Genomic DNA, 24,601 nt, shown 5'->3' with positions numbered 1-24,601 from the left:
AAATGAAATGAAGAAAATAAAATGAATGAAATTAAATGCATTTATTTAAGCCCACCTCTCCGTTTTTACCAAACAAAAGGATTCTAGAGTTCAGATCCAAAATGCAAGTGATATAATCCCCTTGGCTGAAGCATTCAAACACCTCCTCTGATAGCTGGCTGCCTGAGTGGTAGACAAGCCCACTATAAGCTCGGTAAACCCATATGTCAGACGAGGTCTTGTAGCTGAGATCTTCAAATGGGAACTTTGTTATACCAATGCATGTGCCCTCGTTTCCCTTTGTCTCGTGTTCTATATATACCTACAAATAATCAGAAGGAGGTTGAGCGGTGAAGAAATGACGGCTGCAATGGAGCTGTCTAGTTTCCATACTGCTCGACCTGATGACGTAATTAGTTTACCCTAAACCTAACCCTAACCCTCAATCTAAACCTAAACCTAAATCTAACCCTAACCCTTACCCTAACCCTTACCCTAACCTTAACCCTAACCCTTTACTTGAAATAATTAATCATGCTAATTTATGACCATTAATCATGCTTATTTATGACTATCAGGTCGATCAGTATGGAAACTAGACAATTCCGGCTGCAATGGACAGCATTTTCAAGCACGTGTCTGGCCTTGGAGCAATCATAGCATTATTGCTTCTTGAAAAAGACGCATTACAGTCTTCCTACCTCTCTTGACCACACAGCTCCTAACACAGCAGACCCCCTCCCTTTCCAATGGCCCCAAACAATTTTTGCTAGCAGATTCCTGTTCAAGTTTGATTGCAGCGTCATTTGGCAAGTCAACAATCATGTCCATAAAGAAGTAGCAACAAAAGAAATATCTAGCACTGTTTAGGGGTAGGGGGGCTGGTGCAATGTTTAGGGGCTTTTCAAATGTTTTGGCAGGTATTGTAGTTCAGAACATTAGCATTCTCAATGGCGATTATTACCAGAATAGCACTGCCTCAGTCAGAATCTCAAGGTTTCAACTTTTGCAAATTTTCATTTTCCCATGTTGTCCCTACTTATCTCCTGATCTTATCTGTACCCTGCAAATTCAGACCGTCTTATAATGCAACGAAAAAGTTGCAATTTATAAAATAAAACAACACTTGAAAAGATGGCTGAATGAAAGCAAATTCTAGTGGCATCGCTTATATAAAAGGCTGAACAAGACAAAACGAACTCCTTCTGTCTACACAATGGCGGCTTTTTCGTTTGTATGTAGAGCGACTCCATAAAATTCTAGATGGAAAGACGACAGGGCTCTGTCAATTATCCGAAACATGTCGTCATTTTAGAGTTTTGCACAGTCTGGGTTGTCTAAAAAATGTTGACAACTGGGTATATATTTTTCATCGTGTTCTTTCGGACCCTTATTCTGACGTTTTATGCTCTGAGGAGTGTCAGACAAAAAAGCTTTTAGTATGTTGTAAAATGTTTGCTTTTTTCAAAGCCATTTTTAAGTTCTGTACCGCAAAAAATTGTTCACATTTTATACTTGTACTGAACATAGACCTTTAAAACATGGTCTGACAACATCTTATAGATAGAAAACTAGAGTATTTATCTACGACCCAAACTTGATTTAAAATACCCCAGTATTTACAAAAAACGAAGAAAATTAATCCTGATAAAATTACTCACATTCCATTGGAAACACCCTGTTGCCATCGGCTGCTTCACAACGCCAATAGCTTTACCCCCAACTGAATGTTTCACTGTATTCGTATTCACGATACCGCATCCCTTGCCACGAATCGCATCGAAAACAACGGGAAGAGTCTCGCAGTCAGAAGGAGATTGCGACCAATAAGACGGGGGTGCTGATCTCTGACACTGCAGAGGCTCCTTCAGAAGGGCGTTGGGTATGATTGAAAGCAGCCCAGAAATCGTCTGGAGAAATTCAATTTTTCACAATTAATCATCGAAAAAATCTTAAATAACAAGAGTTCAATGATTAATTCTTAACGATCCTTTGATTTTAAGATCTACTGCATCCTCAAGATATAAATCTGCATTGTGATACCTATAAGAATCAAATTTGATACGGGCTAAACAAACTGAGTTGATCAAGACTGGCTGAGTTCTTCACCAGATTTCTAGATCTGGGTTTTTTCGCATCCAAGAAGCTGTGGTTGACATATTTAATAAAATGATGTTCTAACAATCCTGAAGGAACAGCAATTGTCAAAATGACGCCAAATATAATATGAATAGTGCACATTTAGTTTGAAATCTGCCGCACTGAGAGTCTAAATTGCCCTTTGACTATGATAAGGTACAGTGAACAAAAACGTTGACAGCATGGTTTTCAGTCTCTTGTTCGAGTTTGGAAAATCGTCTGAAAGGATCTTGCGTGGAAATATATTCTACGGTTGCATTGAGTACTTTTGCATGATTTTTGATTTGGCCTTCTTATGTGCATTTTGGCCTAAAATGGTCATCCGCCCGGTCTTCTTTCGTAATAGGGTGGACGAATATTACGGCTTTTATCCTTATATGGGCGCTTATCAAAGCTTCTTTATCTAAGTGCTTACTTGGACTGGGCGTTTATATGACTAATGGGCGTTTATATGAGTCCTGGGCGCTTAATTCAAAATTACGGTAATGAGCCAAACGAACATTTTGAGGTTCAAAATCAGAATTCAGATTCATCTTCTTTTATTACCTGCTCCGGGTCGATTTTATTTGAAGCATCCGATGAAATTGATGGTAAAATAATTTGTAACATCTTCAAGGCCAGAATTCTTGTTTTAATGCCATAACCAGCACACCCTAAGGATGAAATTTTTAAATTGTTAATTCAAAATTAGCAAAAAGATGTCACAAAAAGCAATTCACATATATATTCATACATACATAACTTTATCAGGTATCTTTCAATTAGGTTTGATAACCCAAATTGACAAAAAAGGCTTAAGATGCTTAAATTTAACTCAAAATCGAGAATTTGAATTTATAGGACATGATATGAAATGCAAAATAAAGAATATTGATATATGGAGTAACATGGAGTCACACCAAGTGAATTCTTGCTAAGCTTGCTAAGCTTGCTAAGATTATCTGTAATATTAAATAATTAATGATAACATAATACTGAATATCAATAATATTGTTTAATGAGAGAAAGATAACTACATTCGAATGATATTTTCATGGTCATAAAGGCCAAAACAAGAGAAATGTTTTGAGTAATCGCATGTAACAAGGATGGTTTTGAATAGTCACGCACCTAATACAAAATATATACTACTATTAAAGATTGGAAAGATGTGTGATCGAGATAATAGATTTTTGGTACCGCAAAATTTAAAGATTAGACCAATAAGCGGAAATATCCAATATTTTTCGTTCGACACTTATCAGAGTATTAACGCATAACAATGTTCGTTTTTTTTCTTGGATTCTTCAACTAGGAGCTTGGATTCAATAACGGTCGCTGATTGGTCAAAAAAGAACCAATCAAATGCTTCTTTCTTCCTCTCACGTTACTTTCGATCCACAAATAGTTTTTATGCATCACATAACAACTAATAAACAACTATATTCCTAGAAATGTAATTATCATCTGATTTTTATTTTTTTTAAGTATCTTTTAGTTCTACAGGACGAACATTGATAGCAGCAATCAATTGATGAAGTTTTTATCCTGAATAAAAATTCATTTTATTATTATTACTATTACCTTGATATAATTTTCTGCTTACTTTCGGTAATTATCCGATGTAATACTTCAGTATGTCGTGTTTCCGCTATTTCGTGCCATCTTCAAATAACAGACTTTCGACAAAAAATTGCCCTTTGAGTAAAACATGCGACTTTGATAAAGCTTTGAAAAAGTGCCAGTCCTACACCCTTTAATGTCATGTTTGACATTCGAGTTTCTATTCAATGAACAATGACCCCCCCTCTGAGAAATATAAACTTACAAACAAATCAATGCAATATTTGGTTTTTTAAAGGGGGTTTACCTGCAATACCGATAAGCTCAGAAGGAAATCCCTGCGCTACAAAATGCTTTCTTGGTGCGTTGCTCATTAAGGAAAATCTTTTCAGGAAAACCAAACAGTCGCATAGATCAATTTCACCATCATGCAATGTTGCCACGTTACTCTTCAGAGTTCGAAATACAAGCATCTGTGTGGACACCACGTGACTAAGGCACTCTTCTGACGTCACATCGTTCATTCTACAAAAATGAAGCAGGCCTTAACCTCGAGGATACCCCAAAAGGTGGGCTAGTTCAATGAGCATAAGATGCCAATAAAAGCAAAATGAATTGAAAGCGATTTATATAGGGAACACTATTTCATGAGCTAAAGCTACGAGAAAGGAAAGTCTGGTAGAAAACTGAGATTTCAAATAACCTAGTGAGGAGCTGAAAGCACCCCAAGTTTTCAGTTTCTTTTTCTATCAGTTTTGAGAACAGAAGACCTAAGAACTGCAAATTGTAAAGAAACCAATTTTCATCAACCATTTATTAGCAAAAAAGTTTATATTAACAGTGTCACGGTATTCCAAAGAAAAAAGATGAGTATTGAATAAAAACAAAATTATTTAGAAATACGAAAAGCAGTTACTTATAGTTAAGGAAACAATTGTTTAGAGGCAAGCCTCTGAAGAAAGTTTAGAGAACATATATTGAGAAACTGGATTGCAATGCTGTAAACAAATCTTAGGGAATATACTCGTAAGAGTTGGTATGTTCTGGTAGTTCCTAAGGAATAAAGGTCTCCTGCTTTAACAATGTCATCTAGATAGCGTTGAGATTTTTGAGCCCCTCTTCTAAGTGAATTACATCGTCTCTGCTATTAAAATAAATACGCCCCAACTTTCATTGGGGAAGGGGGTAAGGGGTTATAACATAACGCACGCGTCTCCCATGAATCTAGGAATTTTCTCTCATTTTCGAAGGTCGTGCCATGCGTCTTTAAGTCCCTAGTAAATACATATGACAATGACAGTATACAAGTTACAGGAAAGTCAAATGAGCTCACCCAATTTGCAATGTCAAAGTCTTCATTAACGTAGTGCATATACACTCAAGCTTTGATGGCTGCTTCTGAGTTGTTTTGTTCATCAAGCTTGGCAAAATATATTTGCTCACAAGAACAGAAGACAAATCTTTAATTAAACGAAGCTCTACATCTGTGCTTTGCAATCTGAACTCTGACAGCGCCATCATGAAAACACCGCTAAACATCTCTGCATATCCTGCGAAATAGCAAAAATACTGGCCTGAAAATACAGATCATTGATAGAGAACTGAAAAAAGGTTATAGGCTTACAGCACTTTGACAGCCTGCCGCTCTGGAACAAACTGGCAATAACTTTACCAGTTAAATCCTTTTAAAACACTTTCTAAAATTTATCCATAAACTTTCCAAAAAGTTAAAAATTATGAAACTTCACTAGCCCCATCTTACTAATTCCAACCATAACATGGAGCGTTCTATTGGCCTAGTGCAACTATCTGTAATTGATGAACAGTCTATATACGTTTTGCAAACATTGCCCTCAAATGATATTGTGCAAGTATCAGAATAAAAAATAATTCAAGATATATTATCACTAATGCAATGACACTTACAATATCCAACACAACAAAAATTTAAAAAGACAATTATTAATATCTTTATAAAATCACATAAAAAAGTCATAATTGTATCACCAAATTCATCCGTTATAAACAAGATAATGTTTATAAAAACGTTACCTCTGTGAATAATTTTTTCAGCATTGCGAATGTGGTGGACAATGTTGACAAAATATCTCTCGATTACTTCGCCAAGTCTAAGAAGTGTCTCAGAGGTTGCATTCTCAACATTTTGCTGCAAAATCAGATTTTTTCAACTTGAGAAATCAGATAACCAGTTGATTTACAATAATAATTTCAATTTCATTTAATAGTTCATGCCATTTTTAGACTAAAGATAGTCTTCAGTCGTAGATGAACGGATGGCTATTCGTGAAGACCAAAACCATATTTTAGGCCAACTTAAGTGGAATGCACGAAGCTCCATTGCACATTTTTCAGACTTCCGTCACTAAGCAGCCTTTACGTTGAAATACCCAATAAGACAATCTGCAATAATATTTCAATCTTTTCGCGTTTCTAATACTTCTTCTCAAGACATACAACAACAGCAATACTTTTCATGCCAAATTTTTTCAACTTTTTTATGCCTTTATTTTAGCTCATTGTAATATCTGCTGTCTTGTCCATCTCAGAAGCCTTTCTTTTATCACAAAGCAGTCATCTGCTTCCAAAGAAAATTGAAATTAATGTTTACCGTTCTGTCAAAAAGTGCTCGATACCTTGTAGGTAGAGCTGTACACGCTATTTGGTGTATAGAACAGGACGGTTCTAAGTCGCTACTCCGAGTTTCACGCTTAATGCGATCATCGGGCAATTGTTTCCAAAGATAAACATAATTCTAAATCTCCTTTCCCGAATTAACTGTGCATTTTTCAAAGATAATCAAAGTTTTGCCTTAGGCAATCGATGCTTCTTTAGACCAATATATACAATTTAAAACAGCAAAAAAACATATTAGATGATCATTTGTCTTGCGAATAACATTATATCGATACCTTCCAACTCATCATTCCATGATCTGTTGCGTCCTCTGCGCATACTCCCAAACCATGAGCCTCGATCAGGAAATAAAGCTGCGCAGATGGCACCAAATTCTTTAGAACTGCCGCAGAAGCTTCGAGGGCAGTCGCCTCGTTATCTGGATTCGAAACGAGGTTGAATGACGACAGAAATTCCAGGGCCTTGATTCTTCTCTGAAAGAAATTGAGGTTTTCTGTTAATGCAAAGAGCAGGATTCGCAATTATAGAATAATATGTCTTCTTTAAATGTTTACATAGATTTCAACAGCATAATCGCTTTTAACAAAGTATGAACAATTGTGACAACAAGAAGGCTACAACTTTCAAACCTTGTTATCAGGGACGCCGGATAAGGGGAGCGCCGGGTGTCAACCGCCCCTGTTACCTTCTGATAGCAGGGGCAATAGGGGCCAGAGTGCCCCATTGATTAAAGTACCCCTTGAAACCGGCCCATTTTAATAATCAGAGGGATTCACATGAAGTTCCGATTCAAGTGCTTAATACACCAATTCGACTTACGATCTCGTTTTGGAAATTAATTATACGACTTTTTTAAGCTCACATTTGGTTTTAACGTCATAATTTTAGGCGGGATACCATTTTTCACATTGTTTGAGATTGTATTTTAGATCTAACCGAGAAATGAAGTTTGAAAACTTGTAAGGGATTTGACCGCAAAAATCGTTCCGGGGGAAACTTTACCCCCCTAGTCGCCAATCACGGTCAAATCCTTTATAAAATTTTCATCTTTATGTCGTCATAAAATCAATATCGTGAGCAATATCATAATGAAAACTTACAATTAGACTAAAATCATTGCTGTCAATCCGAATCTGAGGTCAAAAATTTTGTACAAAAGAAATTAAGGAATTTTTCAAAATGGTCGAATTGGTGTATTCATGACGACATTTCTCAAAACTTGTAAAATAAATCGTTATCACAAAAGTTAGCGAATGTTCAAGATACCTTCAGAAAATCGAAATAAAATGGCGGTTATTAGAAGGAATTAGAAGAAGCTGGGAGCTTTCTTTCAAAGGCCTTTTTACTCAAGCCTGCCCCCTTGCCCCCCTGGTCGTTCCGGCGTACCTGCTTGTTATTGTAATAGGTGACTGATTTGACAAACCTCTGCTCTGATTTGATGTGACCTGAAAGTAGTTGTTATATCGGCAAATGCAATGTTCATGAGTTTGTTTAGCGCGTACTTCTTCCGATCGTGATCTGACAGAAGATCTCGATCAAAGTCTTTCATGATGAACCATAAAATAGCTTCAAGCAGTGAATTCTTATCGTCGATCGTCGGACGGTCTTCACTTATGCACGGATTGACAAAAGCAAGAAGATAGAGGCAATTACGAACGATGGATTTGCAGTTTTCCAGAAGCTTTGCTGTGAAAGATAAGCACAAAAATTTCACATGTTGTTGCAAAAACACACTTAGTTACAAAAATGTTACAAACAGACATAAGCGACGGCAAGAAAATGGCAGGATATTTAAAAAATTCAGGCAATAAAAATGAAAATACCAGCCAACCTAAACTGCCAGAAAACAGTAACTCAAAACTTCCATAAAGATGAAATCTTTGGGAGAATGCCGTTCTGAAGCCAAGGTTTAACATCAAGGTTATTTTTTAAACTTGTTCAAATACTTCTTAAACTTCGCTTCATCACAATTTGGTATCCACTCCAAGCAAACAAATTTAGGAATGAAAAACAAAAATTAATCGTCAAACTTTGATGCCATTTTGTTTAGAAATTAAGTTTGGTATTATGGCCTTTAGGGAAACTAAAAACTTCAGTAGGATTAGCATTAATGAGAAAGTTAAAATAGGAAAAACATATGTGAAGGTTTTTTATGTGAACCTAATGTGAAGACAACTTTAAAACAAAAAAATACTGATTATGTGTTTTGTAATTGAACTTTACAAAAAGAGTATATAAGTGAAAAGCAACGAGTCCCCTTAACCCAAATATTGAACCAAGTACAGCGAAATAACATACCTTCTATTTCGTTTTGCCCAGTAGAGCCTTCCTTCTGCGCTACCCCATCAGTTTTCAAAATGGTATACACGAGGTTTTCAATTGAGAACACAGCTTCGTATATGCTTGTGAGATACGGACTGCAAAGGAAAACAAAATTTATTTCTAACAAAACTCAGTATTTATATTTTGTACTTTGCTACCTAGCTTTTGAAGGTAGTTTTTAGGATACTGAGAAGCTTATGCTTATCACACAGTGTCCTGGCTCTTCCTCTCGATGTGACCACACCTCGTGATTCCTACGCCTGGAATTACAGAGAGCTTTCCTTCTCTGAGTGAAAGTTTTGTCCGATGCTAAATTTCAAAAACAGAGGCAATTAAACAGAATTTTACATCTGTTGACATAACACGTGAAAAATGAACAGTGATCCAAGGAAAAAGTTTGAAATCTGAAAATCTTATTCTGGAGGCCTAAACCTATGCCCACTAACTTTGCCTAAATTGTTCTCTTGGGTAATTTCAAAGGCCGTTTGTATGTAAATAGCTTCCAAAAATGTGATAAATGTAAAAATAGAAGAAATATGCTTAAAATCGTTAATTTAAAGTTCATAATTAGCGAAGTCTAATGAAATACCTTTTGACAAGGTTTTTATCACAAGTGATTCCAAATTGCTTGATCATTGCAGCGAGTACAAATTTCACCGTGACTTGTACGAAATCTATTGAGCTTTCTTGCGATTCATTCGCAAGCTCTGAAAAGACAAAGTGTGGCAAGAATTGAAAAACTTAGCAACTTCTCACGAGATTGAAATTCGATACAAACATGTAACGAGACTGATGATTTTGGGAAGGTAAGAAGTTGCTCTGAGAGCTTTGTAAATCCACAAAGGAGCTTTAAAATTTCAACAAAATGGCGGAGTAGATGGGCCTAACCTCGAATAATGCCATACTCAACGAAGTCTCTCCACAACGTTTTTGCTTCAATGTTTGACGACCCGTTTCCAAGGTCGATTGGCAAGTCATTTTGAAGTTGGCCTAACTCTGACTTGAAGTTGTCAATGGTTGCATTGTCAAAGAAACGTAGCGCGTTGTCAACAGTGTCAAGAAATGAGCCTAAAAGGACGAAAAATAGGCAAAAGTGTAAACAGAGAATTCACTAAGTTGGGAACAAAAGAGGAGCTTTAACTTGCTTAAAATTGTAGCTAAATCAATAAAACGTTTGAATTTTGATAAAAAAGACCCTCGTATAGCTAATAAGACCCTCCCTCGTATGATTGGAAGACGATTGGAAGATCTAATTTTTAGAATTGAATTTTAATTAGGTCATCGATGACTTAAACACTTTCAAGATAACACAGATTATAACATTATTTAACAGCGCCCCTAAGCAGCTGATGCCAATAAAAGTTCGCCTGCGAATAATTTTCTATTCATAAACTCCACCTTGGAACAAGAGGCTCCCCTTGTGACAAAACCCCCCTTTAAGGACATACCTAGCTCTGCATCCTTGCTGCTTTTTAACCCATTTCTGAACAAACAAAGCTCGAGCCACTCAGCTGCCCTAATTTCTGAATTCAGCAACGGAAGACAATGCAGCATTTTGTTGACGCATCGGCCAACTAGGAAAGCGACAGTCCTTTCTAAGTCAACGATCCAGGTCCAACTGTTTGTAGGCTGCGGGAGCGGCAGGTTGCACGGATCGAGGGTCCCGAATGACTCTGGAAAAATAATTTGAAAGATAGCCGTTTCAAAAAAATACGAAAGAGGATTAAATTCTCATGAAATTGAAGTATTGTGTATGAAAGTCTAATACAGGGCAACTCCTTGAGCCTCAAAAGGGAATGAGTGCAAAGTAAAAAAGTGGCAATGGATTATTTACATTATAACTTGCTAAATAGTTGATGACATGGTCACCTAGCCCTCTTTGTGACAGCCCTTCGAATACATGGTCCAGAAGAATAAAAGTCAGTTAGATTATGGGTTTCAAGTTTTCAATAATAAAGCTTAACTGCAATTCTCTTCTTTGGGCTGTTATAAAAAAGGCCCCCGATATCTTTACCTCCTTACCTAGGCCTCCAGGCAATCTACTTTATAACACACGAGCATTTGAACTTTTGCTAGCCCTCCTTAAACCCCCCCCCCCCTCCAAAGACTAGTTTACTATAAGAAACAATTTCCTAAAACCTCATTACCATTTTTGGGCCATGAAACTTCTTGCTGGTCCAGAACCTCCACCGCAGAGGACAATCGTGACAGTTTGTCTAGGCCAGGCAACAGATCACAGACAGCGTCAAAGTAAGGAATGGAAAGATCAGAAGGCAAAAAAAGAATGGCGTGAACGATCATAACGAGCATGTGACCAGCTGCTGATTCCGAAAGGATATCTAGGAATGGAAAAATTATATAACATTTAAGATTGCGACGTGGGAGGGGTAGAAACAAAGAGATTATTTGTGGTCTTGCGCTTAGAATTATCTTTATCAACTATGGTACAATACATATAGCGATCAATAACGTATAGGAGTAGGGGAGGTCCAGAGGAGAAGGAGGCATCAAATTCACATCACATTAACAAAAAAGACTAAGAATATGACGGCAAATTATCAACATGTTTAAATTATATATTTTAACCATTAAATAAGAGCTAGCCCAGCCTCTTTTGAGCATTGTGTTTTCCAGTTCGGGGCGAGAGATGCTGAATACGCTCGTATAAGGAGGGGTAGTTCGCGAAAGGTTGTAACGGGGAAAGAAAGAAATAAGGGGGGTCATGAAACCAAGACCTCTGGGCATAAGTATCTAATAAGCTATCAAAATACGAAGAAGAGCATGCTGGTTTTTTAGCTAACTTTAATCAGAAATACAAAAGAGGCGCGTTATTTTTGAGACCAGTCTTGTGAATCGAACAAAAAATATCGTTTAACCCACCAAGCAGGAGCCATTTACGAGATGCCATCTTGCCCATTTCCTCAACCTTCGCAGCAGTCTCCAAGCAGTCAATTATGGTTGATTTGGCAAGAGACAATGCCAATTGGAAATGCCGATGCAAAACCGCCACGTATTCCTTGATATGCTGAGGGCACAAAAAATGATACCTTGAAATATGCATTTGAGACCAAAGAAAATGAGATATTTCATGCATTAAGGGAAACGTCTAGTAAAGAAGATAACGGCGAGGAAGGCAAATTCTAGAATTACGAGGAGATTTAAAGATAATTGAGTGAGCTGAAATTAGAAAAAATGAAAACAAATAGTAACGTGAAAGTAAATAATGGAATTAAAAGTAAAAAAGAAAGTTACATGATTTCTTTGAAAGTAAAAAGTAAAAAGCCCTTGGACGACGTCAGATGTTGCAAAGTAGGCAAAAATGGCTGGTTGCTTTGATGCAGAATAAAAGTATGATTTTGTGAAATTCCCAGTTATATTAATTTCGAGGTTGGATCTAAATGGGTGTTTTTGAAGTTCAAACATCAATAATTGTTTACGTTGTCAATAAAAAGATTGCTTCCTCCACCATTGGAAAAATAAACGTGGAAATTGGTCGAGCCTGCTTCTGCAAAGGTCTTTAAAAGTGACAACGGAAAAAGTGCTTTTGCGTTCCAGGGAACCAATTTTCCATAAATGAAGGTTCTTAGCAAACTTCAAACAAGCAATAAAACGAAATGAATTTGCAATTTTAAAAGCAAGTTTTATAATTTATTTTCTTTCATCTTTTATAATTATTTCTTATTTTTCGGTTTATACGGCCACAAACAATAGCGGTATTCTTATTATTGTAAAGGTTTTCCTGTGCAATTTCGTCTGGTTTATCATAACCATTACAATCCCAAGAACGAAAAATGCCTACCACTTCAATTCAGAACGTTGAAGAATTTATACCCATTATATTTACTCTATATAATTGTATTCACTCTATATATTTACCCATTTTGTACATAATTCCTAATAAATTCCTTGAAGTTTGCAAATATATTAAAAACAAATGCAAAGATTATATCATATTTTCACCTTGTTGGTTTTCTTCCACATCAGAGCAGCTAACAAATGTTTCTGCATCGAGTGCAGTAACTCGACTGTTTTTCTTTCCATTGAAATTTCATACTTTCTTTCTGTGTCGTCAGTTTTATCTGAGTCCAAAATTCTTGAAAGTCTTTGCTCCTATGGATAAAATCCTTATATGTAAAAAGTTATACAAAAATTTATCCAAAGCTGATACAAAAGTTGTTAGCGAATTTTATACAAACAGCTCAAAGAAATAATTTAAAACTTTTATGGCAGTATAGAGACACTTTTATCTATATTCAAAGGTAGTGGTATGAGACCACACAGGTTTGACGTAAAACCTCCAGTCCAGTAAGTGCCACTTCAATAACCGATATTTTACACAAGGGACAAGAAATGTTGCTTGAAAAGCTTAGAAGAAGATCCCTGGAGAAATGATCTCGAGGCAAGAGACAAATAATCTCAATGGACAGTAAAATTACACTCACAAGGGATTTCATTTTATCCTGATATGGGCCAATTCCAATATTTAATGATAATACTTGACTATTATACCGTAGTTGAATCCTTATGTACTCACTAAACTCATTTCTAAAAAGCAATTTTATATGAACTTGTGCCTCAAAATTAGTCGAAAATCAAGAACCAACTAAGAACAAGCTGAATCAAAGCTACTGTAAAATGCAACTTTGGATAATGTTTAAGCCATCTAGGGAGTTTTTTGCCATAAAGGGGTAATATTTCCTTGAATATTCAAACTTATCGGCAAATTAAGGATATCTTACTCCCTTTGTTGGTAAACGAGGCCTGAACGCCCCCCCCCCCTTGAGCATGTAATGGGGTTTGAGTAGATCGAGAGCGAGAGATTGCGTGCAGCTCGTATTGAGATTATGAACTGACCAATGATTCCAAACAACGATTACGATAACATATGCAAACAGGAAGATTATCATTAGCATAATTAGCATGAATTAGCGATTAGATCTCAGTCCTATTACAGAGCAAAATAGCTAGCAATTGCAGCGGCCTACATCCTAATAATTAAAGAACAAACTAAAAACAATCCGAACTAAGAAAAAGAAAAAATTAAGAACATCCAAACTGATCTTCAATTTACTGGTTCTTAAAAAAAGAGTGCATGTCTTATGAGGCTTTATGTGCCAATCTCAAAGATAGCTAAGGATAAAACAAAAAATTGAACTTACAGTAAAGAAACCAAGATTCCAAAGGAGCATTTTCATAAGTGTTTCGCATGATTTTAATCTCAGTGGAATCTCATCAGCTATGGCAATATCATCCGATGCGTTATCGTCACTTTTAATCTCTGAGTTGCTGGATTGGGTGAAGCCAAACAGTTCTGAAATCTGTAGATCATCATTCAGACTTTCGAGGACTACTTCAAGCTGTAGCATCTGCAAAGAAATAAGAAAGGATCGTAGAGTAGTATCTAAACAAGAAATTTGAATACCAGAACGATGAACTTGATGAAATAAAAGACAGGGTTATATAGAAATGGCGGAATATACTCAAAACAGAACGAAATAGAAGCAAATCTTTCCTTGTAAAATTTTACCTATCGTTCATTGGAAGAAGCAAACTTTCTAAATGTATGGCTTAGAGACTCCAAAGTAAAATCAAAATGAACAGCGCGCACAAATGCTCCACTTATTAGGAAAAAAATAACAACCTAAACATCATCAAAGTCCTTCATAATAGCCGGTGTATTTTGATTAATTCAAGCTATCACTGACATTTTCCTGAAACCTTAGGCCACGTTTGCAAGTGTAGAAGAAACGATGCCAAAAGATACAAGACGAAATAATCCTTACGTTTCCTCTTGATATTTGTCCAGACGAAGAAACTTGCTGCGGCAGAAGTTCGTACAACAGCTCAACACACTCGTGCAAATTTGGCAAAAGGATCTGGGCACCAAGTTTCGTCGTTTCGATGATGGCCTACAATGGAAAGGATTTTCAGTACGATGTTATAACATGTCTGAAAGAAAACCTTAATATATAGAAAAATAATAAAAGCTTGTACGTAAAAAAATAAATAGTTCTAAAGTGTTATGTCATATAAAATATAGCTTTAGAACATTTGTTCTTAGACCACATAACCTAAAACACCATGAAATACCTTCAAATATGGAAATAGTTAAATTTGTAAATATATGGGTGAGATGTGGCAAATTATTAATTTGAAAGAGATTTGAATTGTTTTTTGATAGGAAAAAATCCTGTCCTTTTGTGGCCTAATAATTTCTTTTAGCTAATTTCGCATATTTAGAGTTATTTTATGATGCGCTTTGAGGTTTTGTGATCCAGATTCAAAAATTCTAAAATAGACATCAGTGACTTTTTTCCACTTCAGAACTCCAGGGTTGACTCAGATTCGGTATTTCAGGGCTTGCATGCTCGTAAGGATAACTTGACATGTGTAGCCTTAAAGATATTGGGAAGAGCGTACTTTAAAAGCATTAAAATGCAAGACGTAGACGAATCAGTTTAGCAGATATTCCTGCAAATAATCCATGCTGATATTTTGAACCTCTGCGAAGATTAAATGCAGCTGCAGAACATAACGGGCATGCCATAAAAAAACAAAAGCTCGACAATCAAACAAAAGACCCTTTGTGTAAAAGAACTCGTTATCTTATACACAGAATATATCATTTTGTATACAGATTGAAATAATGATAAAAAATAGACTGATGGCGACAATTGATGACGAGAATCTCTGCCCAATTTTGTAAGTCAATCGAAATTTTGATAAATGGGCCATGGAGTTATTATTCTGTGGAATGAAAGTTGCCAATCATATCTAAATGATAATTATCATTTCACTCAAAATTATTTTCTGTTTATCTCCGCCGACTAAAGAACGTCATCTTTCGTCAGCATATGAGACGCGTAGGCCGACCTTTGTTTACAATATGACGATATCTCGCAGTCTAAGAATGTCTGCGTTTATCCCACCATGTTGAATATGCCCAAATGATCGCAAAACAGATCTTTGTCAATCGACTGTGCACTGTCCGAGGATGTGAATTTACGAAATAACGCGCTCTACATGGCAATAGAGTTTCAAAGCAATGATGTCACAAAAATCTATTTTAGAAAAGTTTTCAATTTTGACCATATAACAAAAAAACACCACCAAATATCTCTAAATGTGCAAAATCAGGTGTATTTGTTACAAATTGGCTTGGTTCAAAATTTTGTGATCTAGGGCAGAAGGACGATAATCCGTTAACATGAAATCATTCATTGATCACATCTCGCCAAATTTTGAGCATATCTAACTGATTTTGCATAATGAGAGGTATTTGATGCCGTTCTTCAGATTATGTGGTCAAAACTAAGAAATTCTCAAAATAGACTTTTCATGACGTCACCCTTGGGTACTCGATTCAACGCCGATATTATCTAGGCCCTAATTTGCTATAAATTAGGAAATTTTGGTCTTGGATTTTTGGTATAAATTAAGAAATTAAGAAATAAATTAAGAACTTTGATGCAGAACAAAACATACAACAACATCATGATAAAGAACTAACATTTGGCTGCCAGTTGATTTAAAGCCTTTAAAAACGGCGGTACACGGTTAGGTGTGTAGAACAGAATGGTTCTGTGCCGCAACTCCGAGCTCCATGCTAACATAATCACCAGGCGACTAGCCAATACCGCATTCTAAAAGCTAACTGGCATGTCGAAAGTGCTCGATGACCAATTAAAGACCTGGATATACATTTGTGCATAGAACATGCGAGTTTTTTGCCCAGTACGAGACGCATTTACATATAATGTGGTATAGTGGAAATTACTGTTACATTTGCCGGTCATAAGTGGCTTGATGTCGTATAGGCATAGCTGTTTAAGCTGCCTGTGATCGCATTAAGCGCGCAGCTCCTCGTTGCAGCTCAGAACATTTGCTCTACACACCAAAGCGTAAAATGTGACATAAACAAAGCATTTTTTGCTACCTTATATTTTGATATAAAATACCTGATGCACTTTGGCAGAAAGCGGTAGGTCGATCAGGCGAAACAACAGCTTCCGAATCTCTTTGGCTTCACCTTCCAACAGATCTCCTACAGATATGTCTTTTATGGCGAGGACAAGATGGCATTTTAGAAGATCCAGGACACTCAGAACCATTTCTTCACCATAACTAGAAGTGTGAGAAAATGATATTGCTGATAAACGTGGAGGTCAATATGTGACAGATAAACAGGTTGGACTTCGCTGTCACCTACTTAAAAGTCTTCATTACATCGCAAATGAAGATGCATTCCAGAGAAATGATTATTTTTAAAGGTCAATGAAAGTACGGCATACGATTTGTACAAAGATGAATTGCCTGTTAGAAGACATTGACAAACAGAAGTAATAGGTAGGCCTAAAACAGGTGCAGTAAGTTAGCGAGTTCTTTTCATTGCTGAATTTAGCCTTCGCATTGGTGCCACGGGGTGACAAATTGAGACTACGTGGGAGCATGCCAGGCAAGTATGCAAATCGTTGGGTGAACCTCGGTTTGATCTGGCAAGTCTGAGGCTGCGGGCAAGCATCTCTGGGGCTGCAGCTAAGCATCTCTGGGGCTGCAGCTAAGCATCTCTGGGGCTGCAGCTAAGCGCCTCTGGGGCTGCAGCTAAGCGCCTCTGGGGCTGCAGCTAAGCGCCTCTGGGGCTGCAGCTAAGCGCCTCGGAGGCTGCGGGCAAGGGCTTCTGGGCCAGCGCTCAGACCAGCTGGCAATTTTATCATAATTACTAAGTGCTTTTTTTCAAAAACGAATTTGTTACAAGGTAAAGTTACCAAAAAAAAAGTAGTTGTTAATCAAAAACAAATTTAGTTATTGCAGTTTTTACAAACCTCTCTTCTTCCCCTTTCATCGATTCTAAGCTCTCTTTCTGGCATCGAAAAAACTCTAAAAGATCTTTCAGTTTTACAAAAGTTTCTTTTCGCAACTGAATACAGTAGGGGCGTTGTTGTGCTATTATTCGTCTGAAAGCAAATAACAAGTAAATGAATAGATGAATAAATAAAAAAATTAATAAAAAGAATAAACAAATAAATAAACAAAACATATAAATCACAAATAAATAATGAATGTATAAATTAGCGAATTGATTAATAAATGACACATAACAGAAATAAGTGTATAGATAAAAATAGAATTACGGACCATCATATCAATAGATAAAAAACAGATGCATATATAAATACACTCCCCTTACAAAAGTATTGCACCTCGAAGGAGGGAAAATGGCACAAGAGTTATCGAAAGCTATTGTTGTGCGAATAAATTGTGTTTTTAAGTGGCGAATAGGAGTGGGTCGGAAGTGAAGCAATCAAAACTTCAATCTTTTTAGAGCACATTTCAAAAAAATAATGGAAAAAGACGTCTTTTAACAGTTTCAAATTTTAATATTTTGACGGGAGCCGTGAACTTTTAAAACTGCTTTATGCCTAACCTGACGAAGTATTTCAACTAACGATTTTTTGGTTGTTCAAGCACCACTAAAACCATGGTTCGTAATGTTTTTCATACGAAGCCAAACATTTTCAGCGATGTACAAATCTGGACTTGATTGACGCAACGGGACAACCTGAATTCTTCTTGTTCGGAAATAAATCGTTGTAAAAATGGTTTTCTAAGTAATTTTTTATCTTATATTTGCGTAAGACACTCATTATTTTTTGTTTGGACGAATTTTGAGCTGCGAAACATTGCTCAGCGTCGAGTTTCATGTCTTTCACTGTTTGTTAGTGCAAACACGGTGAAATAAAATAGATAAATTCTTTTCCACTCTAACGTCAATCTTTTTGGTCGCCCCATTCTCAGTTTATTACAACTGAAACACTCTCGAGAAATCTTCTTTGGCTTCTCACAGCTGCTGTGTGGCTACATCTAACTTGGTCAACAATTTTTAAAAAATTAAAGACCACTTCCCCGTAAATATTTTATAGCGACTCGCCTATCATTTGACAAATTTTCTCCCTTAGGCGTGGTCTACATTTTTTCAAACAAATATGTTTTTGAATAATATTTACATTTCTAACTAAATTTTCCCACCTACATTTGCTTCAAAATACGCCTATTTCACCAGATTCATGCATTCAAATGTTTGGTATCGTCAAAAGTTGACAAAAAGTGTCGCCATTTTGAACAAGGTGGCGCCATTATGAACATGGTGGAACAAGGAGTGTACGTCGATAAACCAATAAAATAATGAATAACTAAAAAAAGAATTATGATTGCGAAAGGTACTAATAGATATCAAAACTTTTACCTACATAAATGAGCTTGAAAAAGTTACAGTTAACTTTTGAGATTGAAAAAGGAATCGGAACGTTCCCTTGACAATGAAGCTTTATTCTCTGGTGAATGAGAACAATAGGTAAGTGATGCAACCTCCTATTGGCCCTGAGGCTGCTCCATACATTTAGATATCCCCTTGGCATATTTAAAAATCCCCTTGGCATATCTAGTTTTCCTTTGGGGAAGATGTCTTTTGGCCACATGGGTATTCTGACTCACTGAAACTTAGAGTACTAAAATGTATGAACTAACAAAAGATTAAAAAGTAATTGAAAAATAAATAAGATGTACCTGTTTGGAGGGGCTGCAGTGCAGACAATTGAGTGAGAAGTGCCGGCTGCAATCTGTTGAATTTTGATGCCTTCAAGACCTGGGACCTTTCTTGGGGTAGCAACGGGGGTAACGCAATGACCCAATCCACACTGACCCATTGAATTATTTCCCCATGCTATGACTTCGTATTCTAGAAACAGAGTGGGTTTAATGTCAATGACCGATGTCATATATAAATGGAGCGGGAGATGAGGTGTTGAAGCTGAGATAGTTGAAAAATTAGGCCGTTTAACGGATATTTGAGAGAAGAATTGCAGTTACTTGGCGATGAGTTCATATCTATTGTCGAGTAAGAAACATAGATCTAGATGTTGCTATATTTGAATAAGAGGTTGCTATATTTGAATAAGAGGTTGCTATATTTGAATAAGAGGTTGCTATATTTGTTTGAATAAGAGAAACGTTGTAGGTGCTATCAAGAGAGCTGCTACAAAAGGGTATTAGGCCATGAATACAATATGTAAGATGAGTTTCTATTTTGTTCAAAACTTCATATGACTGTGACAATGGATTAACACCTTGTCTACATAGGGAAGACTTGAAAACTTTCTGGCGAAAAAAATTACAGGTTGGTATGACTCACGAACGCTCTTCAGTAAAATGCTCTAAGAAATTTAGTACTTTAAAGAATAAACGAGTCTTCAGATTATAATTATGCATTATCATGTCTTCAAACTACAAGAAAGTTCTTGTTTCAAAGCAATAAGGAGCCTTACGTCTTGTTAGAGCTAAGCAGTGATTGTCACCCATGACAACGTCCTCAATGAAAAGGCTGTCCAACGACTCAATGAGCTTTGGCAAGAGATGAACGGAATCAGCTGATCCTGTAGCCAGACAAGGACCACAGCCCCAGGCATAAACCTGCATTGAAACGAAGCATCGGGTTTATATAGAGGGCGGTTGCTAGCTGTTGTACTCAAAGGGGTTCCAGGTTACACTTGCCGACAAAATTGGTGAGTCACCCTCTATTTGCCAACACCTCTAGATGGCGAAGAAAACACCTCGAAAGAATTTTCAAAGGGGATTTCACATCACTCACGCCCCCTCCCCCATAGTGACGGTTCTAATTATATGGCTCGTGTAGAGCCAATCGTTCGAATAACACTCGAGGGCTTTAGAGAAGCAAGCTTTTCAAAATGAAAGTAGCAGCGTCTTGCCTAATGTTGCCTTTCTTATGGCATCAGCTTTCAGGGGGTAAGTAAAAAGAGCTGAGTTTAACAAGACCAAGAAGTGTCACATACATAACAGTCTACTATGAAACAAACGGGCCTAGAACTTGACACCAACTAGTTTTTTGACACTATCTAGACACTCAACTAGTTTTTCGAAAAGTAGCAAAACACTATTTGACCTCTATCTGAAAATCAGTCGCAATGTAACAGGATTTGATAAGAATTCTGTCAAAAACCAGATTATTCATTGAGCCTGTGTTAACAGATGCGAAACGATGCAATAGATAGTGATGCTGGGCTTATTAAAAATTGGCTCCGAAAAAACCAAACTTTTTGAAACATGTTACTAAATCAATAGGCAAGCGGTACTGATTGGTCAACCTTAACAGTCACGTGCTCGCATTTCTGATTGGCCAATTTCGATCCACAACTGGGTATATATATTTCCTAGTGTAGAGTTTTCGATCTATGTTCTGACGTTTTAAACTCTGAATAGTGTCAGACGAAAAGCTTTGTATGTATCAACATGTCTGCCTTTTCAAAGCCATTTTTAAATTTTGTACCACGAAAAGATTGTTTGCTTATTAAAAACTTGTGAGCGAAGGTCCGGCATTAAAAGAGTTTGGCTCTCATCACGATTTTTGTATATTAGGCACACTGAATAAAATGGGCGAAGTAGCAAGAGTGTGGCACTTATTAAAAGCTAAATGGAAGACTGATCTTGATGCAACGATTATTATCGAATGAAGCCGAGATAATTCAGTTCATCTTAAAACATTTACAAAGAATAAGTCTCATGTAGTGTTTTACAAACCGACCCGTTAAAACAAATAATAGAAAAACGTGAAACTAAGAATAGAATAAATCAGAATGCAACGATGAAATACTAGATCTCTTGAAAAGAAATCTATAATGGATTCAGGAGTATCCTATAATTTGACAAAAAGCCCTTCTCCAAAAAAATTCTCTTTTGCAGTGGCAGGCAAAGAGCAAGTGTGCTGTACTGATAAAATCATTCCTGTCTATTAATGTTTACTTGATGCCATTTTCTTTGCTTGTTCAATCGACGCCTCGATATTTTTAAAGACTTTAAGGGTTGTTAAAGGGTTCATGCTTACCTGACCCCCAGAAGTGAGGGCAACCGAGGCTTGACAGCCAGCAGCAATTTTTCGCAGATGAATTCCTTGCAGAGATTCAATCAACTGTCGGATGATGCAAAAGTTTATAAGTAGGGCAGAGTATGAAAATAATTAACAAAAAAAGTTACAGGTGCAAGTGGATAAAACTTAGGCAAACTAGTCTTACAACCTATCAAACACAGTTATCCCATATGAGATACCGGACAGCAATATTAAGCGGATAGTCCTACAAAAATCCGGATACATTTACCTTCGGGTTGAAGACTCTATTGTTATCTCCATGCCCAAGTTTGCCTAGAATAGAAAACAGGGCTAAGTTTATCAAGAAGTACAATGAGAGTAGTTTTTGAAATTTTTAAGATCCTAAGCATATAAAGATCACCCAAACCAATCACTGGGGTAATAGGGAGGATAATTTCAGTCCCACATACACTCCTTTTTATAGAAAAAACACCCTAAAAGAACACTGGGGCTCAATTGCCAAAAAATAACAACGAAAGAACATGCTTTAAATGAATCAACAACAATGCGTTTTTGGCAATTCGTAGTAGGTAGTTGTAAGAAAGTAAGTTTTGAAATAAGAAAAACATCAGAAAACTCGAGCCAGAAACTTTAAAAAAAATAACCTCGATAGAAAGTTTCTGGGTCTTATATAAAAAAAGAGTGTAGCAAAGCAGCCCAAAATATCAGATCATGTGCCATTCTTTAGTTAGTGTACTGCAGCCATTGAATATTTTAGGTCTGAAAAATGGACTAAACATGTAAAAATGTAATTGAATCTCCATAGCAAATTTTGAAATGATTGGAACCGGAAGGACATTGAGATATCAATCCATTGGGCGAATGGTTTAACGGAAATGTCTTTTGGCCAAAGCCTTTTAACATACACTTGACCTGCATAAATGGTGTCTTCGTTCTGTAAACTATTTAACTGTTTCTAATGACAACACGAACGCAAAGATTTAAATTACAACCAGTTTTGAGGTTTTTCAAGTTCTTTCTGTAGAAACAAACTCATGATCTGCACAGAATGAATTAAATTTCCTTGAAACGTATCCCATATTAAATGGCCTGACCCGCAAAGCGATGGGCAAAGCTTCTAACGTTGACAAATATTTGATTTGACCGATCACAGACTCTGAAATTGCATCAAATACAGAGACGTCTAATGACCCAGGAATCATTGCCACAAGTAGAATTACAAACTTGATTTCTCCCAAGCAGATTAATGCGACATGACTAAAAGACAGGATTTAATTTTCTGATCCAGGGATTAACCAAAGCTTTATTTGAAATGAACAACTTTCATGGAATGTGAGAATTGGTATTCTGTAGGAAATCGTTTTGGTCTTATGACGACGAGCCTCGATCCCAGAATAAGATAGCCTCGGTATCATCAAAACTGCACTAACCATCTTATTGTGACCAATGTTTTCATTGAGGGCTGCTTGTGAATTTTGCAGCCCTAACGATATCTCTTTAGAGCTATGTTTTAGGCTTGTTACCTAAAACGTTTTAAGCAAGAATCCTGTATCCAGTTAAAAGCTTTGACAACAAGAAAGAAAGTTTCTGGGAAGTCGTTCCTCTGTTTTTGGTGGTGTCCATTATTAGGAGATTACTGGAGGTTTTACTGGATTACGTAAAATAATTAATATAATTAATAGTGACCAGCGAAAAGATTGCTCTATTTCAGCCAGTGTACAAAGGTTTATGATTGCTATTTTCTGTTTTGTTAAAAGTGAAGTACCAACCGCTGTCTCCAGCACCAAATGACCAAACAGAAGTTCCGTCCTGTGACAAGGCAATTGTATGAGAGCTTCCACAAGCAACCTGGCCGATAAGACCAACATTCTTGACCAAAGTTGGAATGCTTTTGCTTGAACTGTCCCCGTGTCCTGAAAAATATTGGTACTGTTTAAAAGCCGGAGAAGCTGGAAGAGAGAGGTGGTGGGGAAAAAGAGGGTTGAAAGGGGGGGGTGGGGAGTAGGAAGAGTAGGAAAAGGAGGGTTGGAAGAGGACGCAAGTGGGAGAAAGAGAAAGTTGGGAGGGAGGAAATAGAAAAAAGAGGAAATGAGGGAGGGAGGAAGTAGAGGAGGGAGAAAGTAGGAGAAGAACGAAGTGTGAGAGGAACACAGAGAGAAAGTGGCATGGAGATAAGAACAGATTGGGATAGAGAGAGAGAGAGAGAGAGTGTGTGTGTGTCTCAGGAAGGGACATAAAAACATCAGTAGAAGATATAAAATACAGTATGTGAATTCAGTAATAGTCAGTGAACTTTTTCACAGCGCTTTACCAAAGAAAGATTAAACCAATCAATTAAAGATATATAATATATGGATTGAAATGAGTAATCTATCTGCCTTGGTAAGTGCAAGGATGAGTGGATAAAGGTTAAAGAAAGTGCGAGCATCATCTGCCCACCCCTTCCCTACCTCCTCAATGGTTAAACACTTGAAGCAACCCTACCCTAAATTTTTTGATAACCGTATTCTTTCAAAACAGCCTACATGTTAGAAACAAAAAACCAAGGAAATTTGATGTCAGCTCGATATATTTTATCTTTTCAGAAAAGCCTAATTTCTTATACTATATGTTAACCTTTAAGCGGGGTTGTAGATCTAGTGGGGAAGGGGGGGGATATTACTGATAAATACGTCAATTTTTTGTATCTGCTTGCATTATTACCTACCATAACAGGATTAAGCCCTGGTACACCCTAATACATATTTTAATACTTCTAAAAATTTTCCTAGTCAACACTTGTTCAAGGCGGGAATCGAATATATACGAAACATCAGCATCACGTATTGATATAGGTTCAGTTTGCTTTTGAAAATTTTCTTTATAATTAAACCTGACTCACCTAGCCGACCATAGTCCCCTTCACCCCAAGTATACAACTCGCCTTCATCTGTCACCGCGGCGCTATGTCTGTTGCCAGCTGATATAAACCTCACGAACTATAGAAAAATTAAAGATAACTTGAATCATATCTGAATTAGGAGAGAATACAAAATTTGGACTTGAATGAAAGCGAGCATTTACGTT

General features: G+C 36.8%; 1 protein-coding gene across 1 annotated transcript in view; it reads right to left on the bottom strand.

Moving 5' to 3' along the window:
- LOC135687105 (putative E3 ubiquitin-protein ligase HERC1) overlaps positions 1 to 24,601 on the bottom strand; it is a 59,111-nt gene that overhangs the window by 28,841 nt on the left and 5,669 nt on the right. The window contains exons 7-31 of the mRNA XM_065203563.2: positions 24,417 to 24,513; positions 23,305 to 23,448; positions 21,804 to 21,847; positions 21,533 to 21,616; positions 19,959 to 20,103; positions 19,201 to 19,372; positions 17,460 to 17,591; positions 16,596 to 16,761; positions 14,421 to 14,546; positions 13,797 to 14,003; positions 12,598 to 12,747; positions 11,518 to 11,662; positions 10,785 to 10,976; positions 10,086 to 10,310; positions 9,526 to 9,705; positions 9,227 to 9,344; positions 8,614 to 8,732; positions 7,739 to 8,001; positions 6,591 to 6,788; positions 5,713 to 5,827; positions 4,994 to 5,210; positions 3,968 to 4,185; positions 2,665 to 2,771; positions 1,641 to 1,889; positions 56 to 301 (exon numbers count right to left, since the gene is read on the bottom strand). Of these exons, the coding sequence (XP_065059635.2) occupies positions 56 to 301; positions 1,641 to 1,889; positions 2,665 to 2,771; positions 3,968 to 4,185; positions 4,994 to 5,210; positions 5,713 to 5,827; positions 6,591 to 6,788; positions 7,739 to 8,001; positions 8,614 to 8,732; positions 9,227 to 9,344; positions 9,526 to 9,705; positions 10,086 to 10,310; positions 10,785 to 10,976; positions 11,518 to 11,662; positions 12,598 to 12,747; positions 13,797 to 14,003; positions 14,421 to 14,546; positions 16,596 to 16,761; positions 17,460 to 17,591; positions 19,201 to 19,372; positions 19,959 to 20,103; positions 21,533 to 21,616; positions 21,804 to 21,847; positions 23,305 to 23,448; positions 24,417 to 24,513 (4,059 nt within the window). The remainder of the gene's footprint in view (positions 1 to 55; positions 302 to 1,640; positions 1,890 to 2,664; positions 2,772 to 3,967; positions 4,186 to 4,993; positions 5,211 to 5,712; positions 5,828 to 6,590; positions 6,789 to 7,738; positions 8,002 to 8,613; positions 8,733 to 9,226; positions 9,345 to 9,525; positions 9,706 to 10,085; positions 10,311 to 10,784; positions 10,977 to 11,517; positions 11,663 to 12,597; positions 12,748 to 13,796; positions 14,004 to 14,420; positions 14,547 to 16,595; positions 16,762 to 17,459; positions 17,592 to 19,200; positions 19,373 to 19,958; positions 20,104 to 21,532; positions 21,617 to 21,803; positions 21,848 to 23,304; positions 23,449 to 24,416; positions 24,514 to 24,601) is intronic.

Source organism: Rhopilema esculentum, chromosome 20, assembly GCF_057945365.1.
Source record: "Rhopilema esculentum isolate cy_ngs chromosome 20, ASM5794536v1, whole genome shotgun sequence".
Taxonomy (NCBI): Eukaryota; Metazoa; Cnidaria; class Scyphozoa; order Rhizostomeae; family Rhizostomatidae; genus Rhopilema; species Rhopilema esculentum.
The sequence above is the reverse complement of the archived record's forward strand: the minus strand, read 5'-3'. Positions and strand labels throughout refer to the sequence as shown.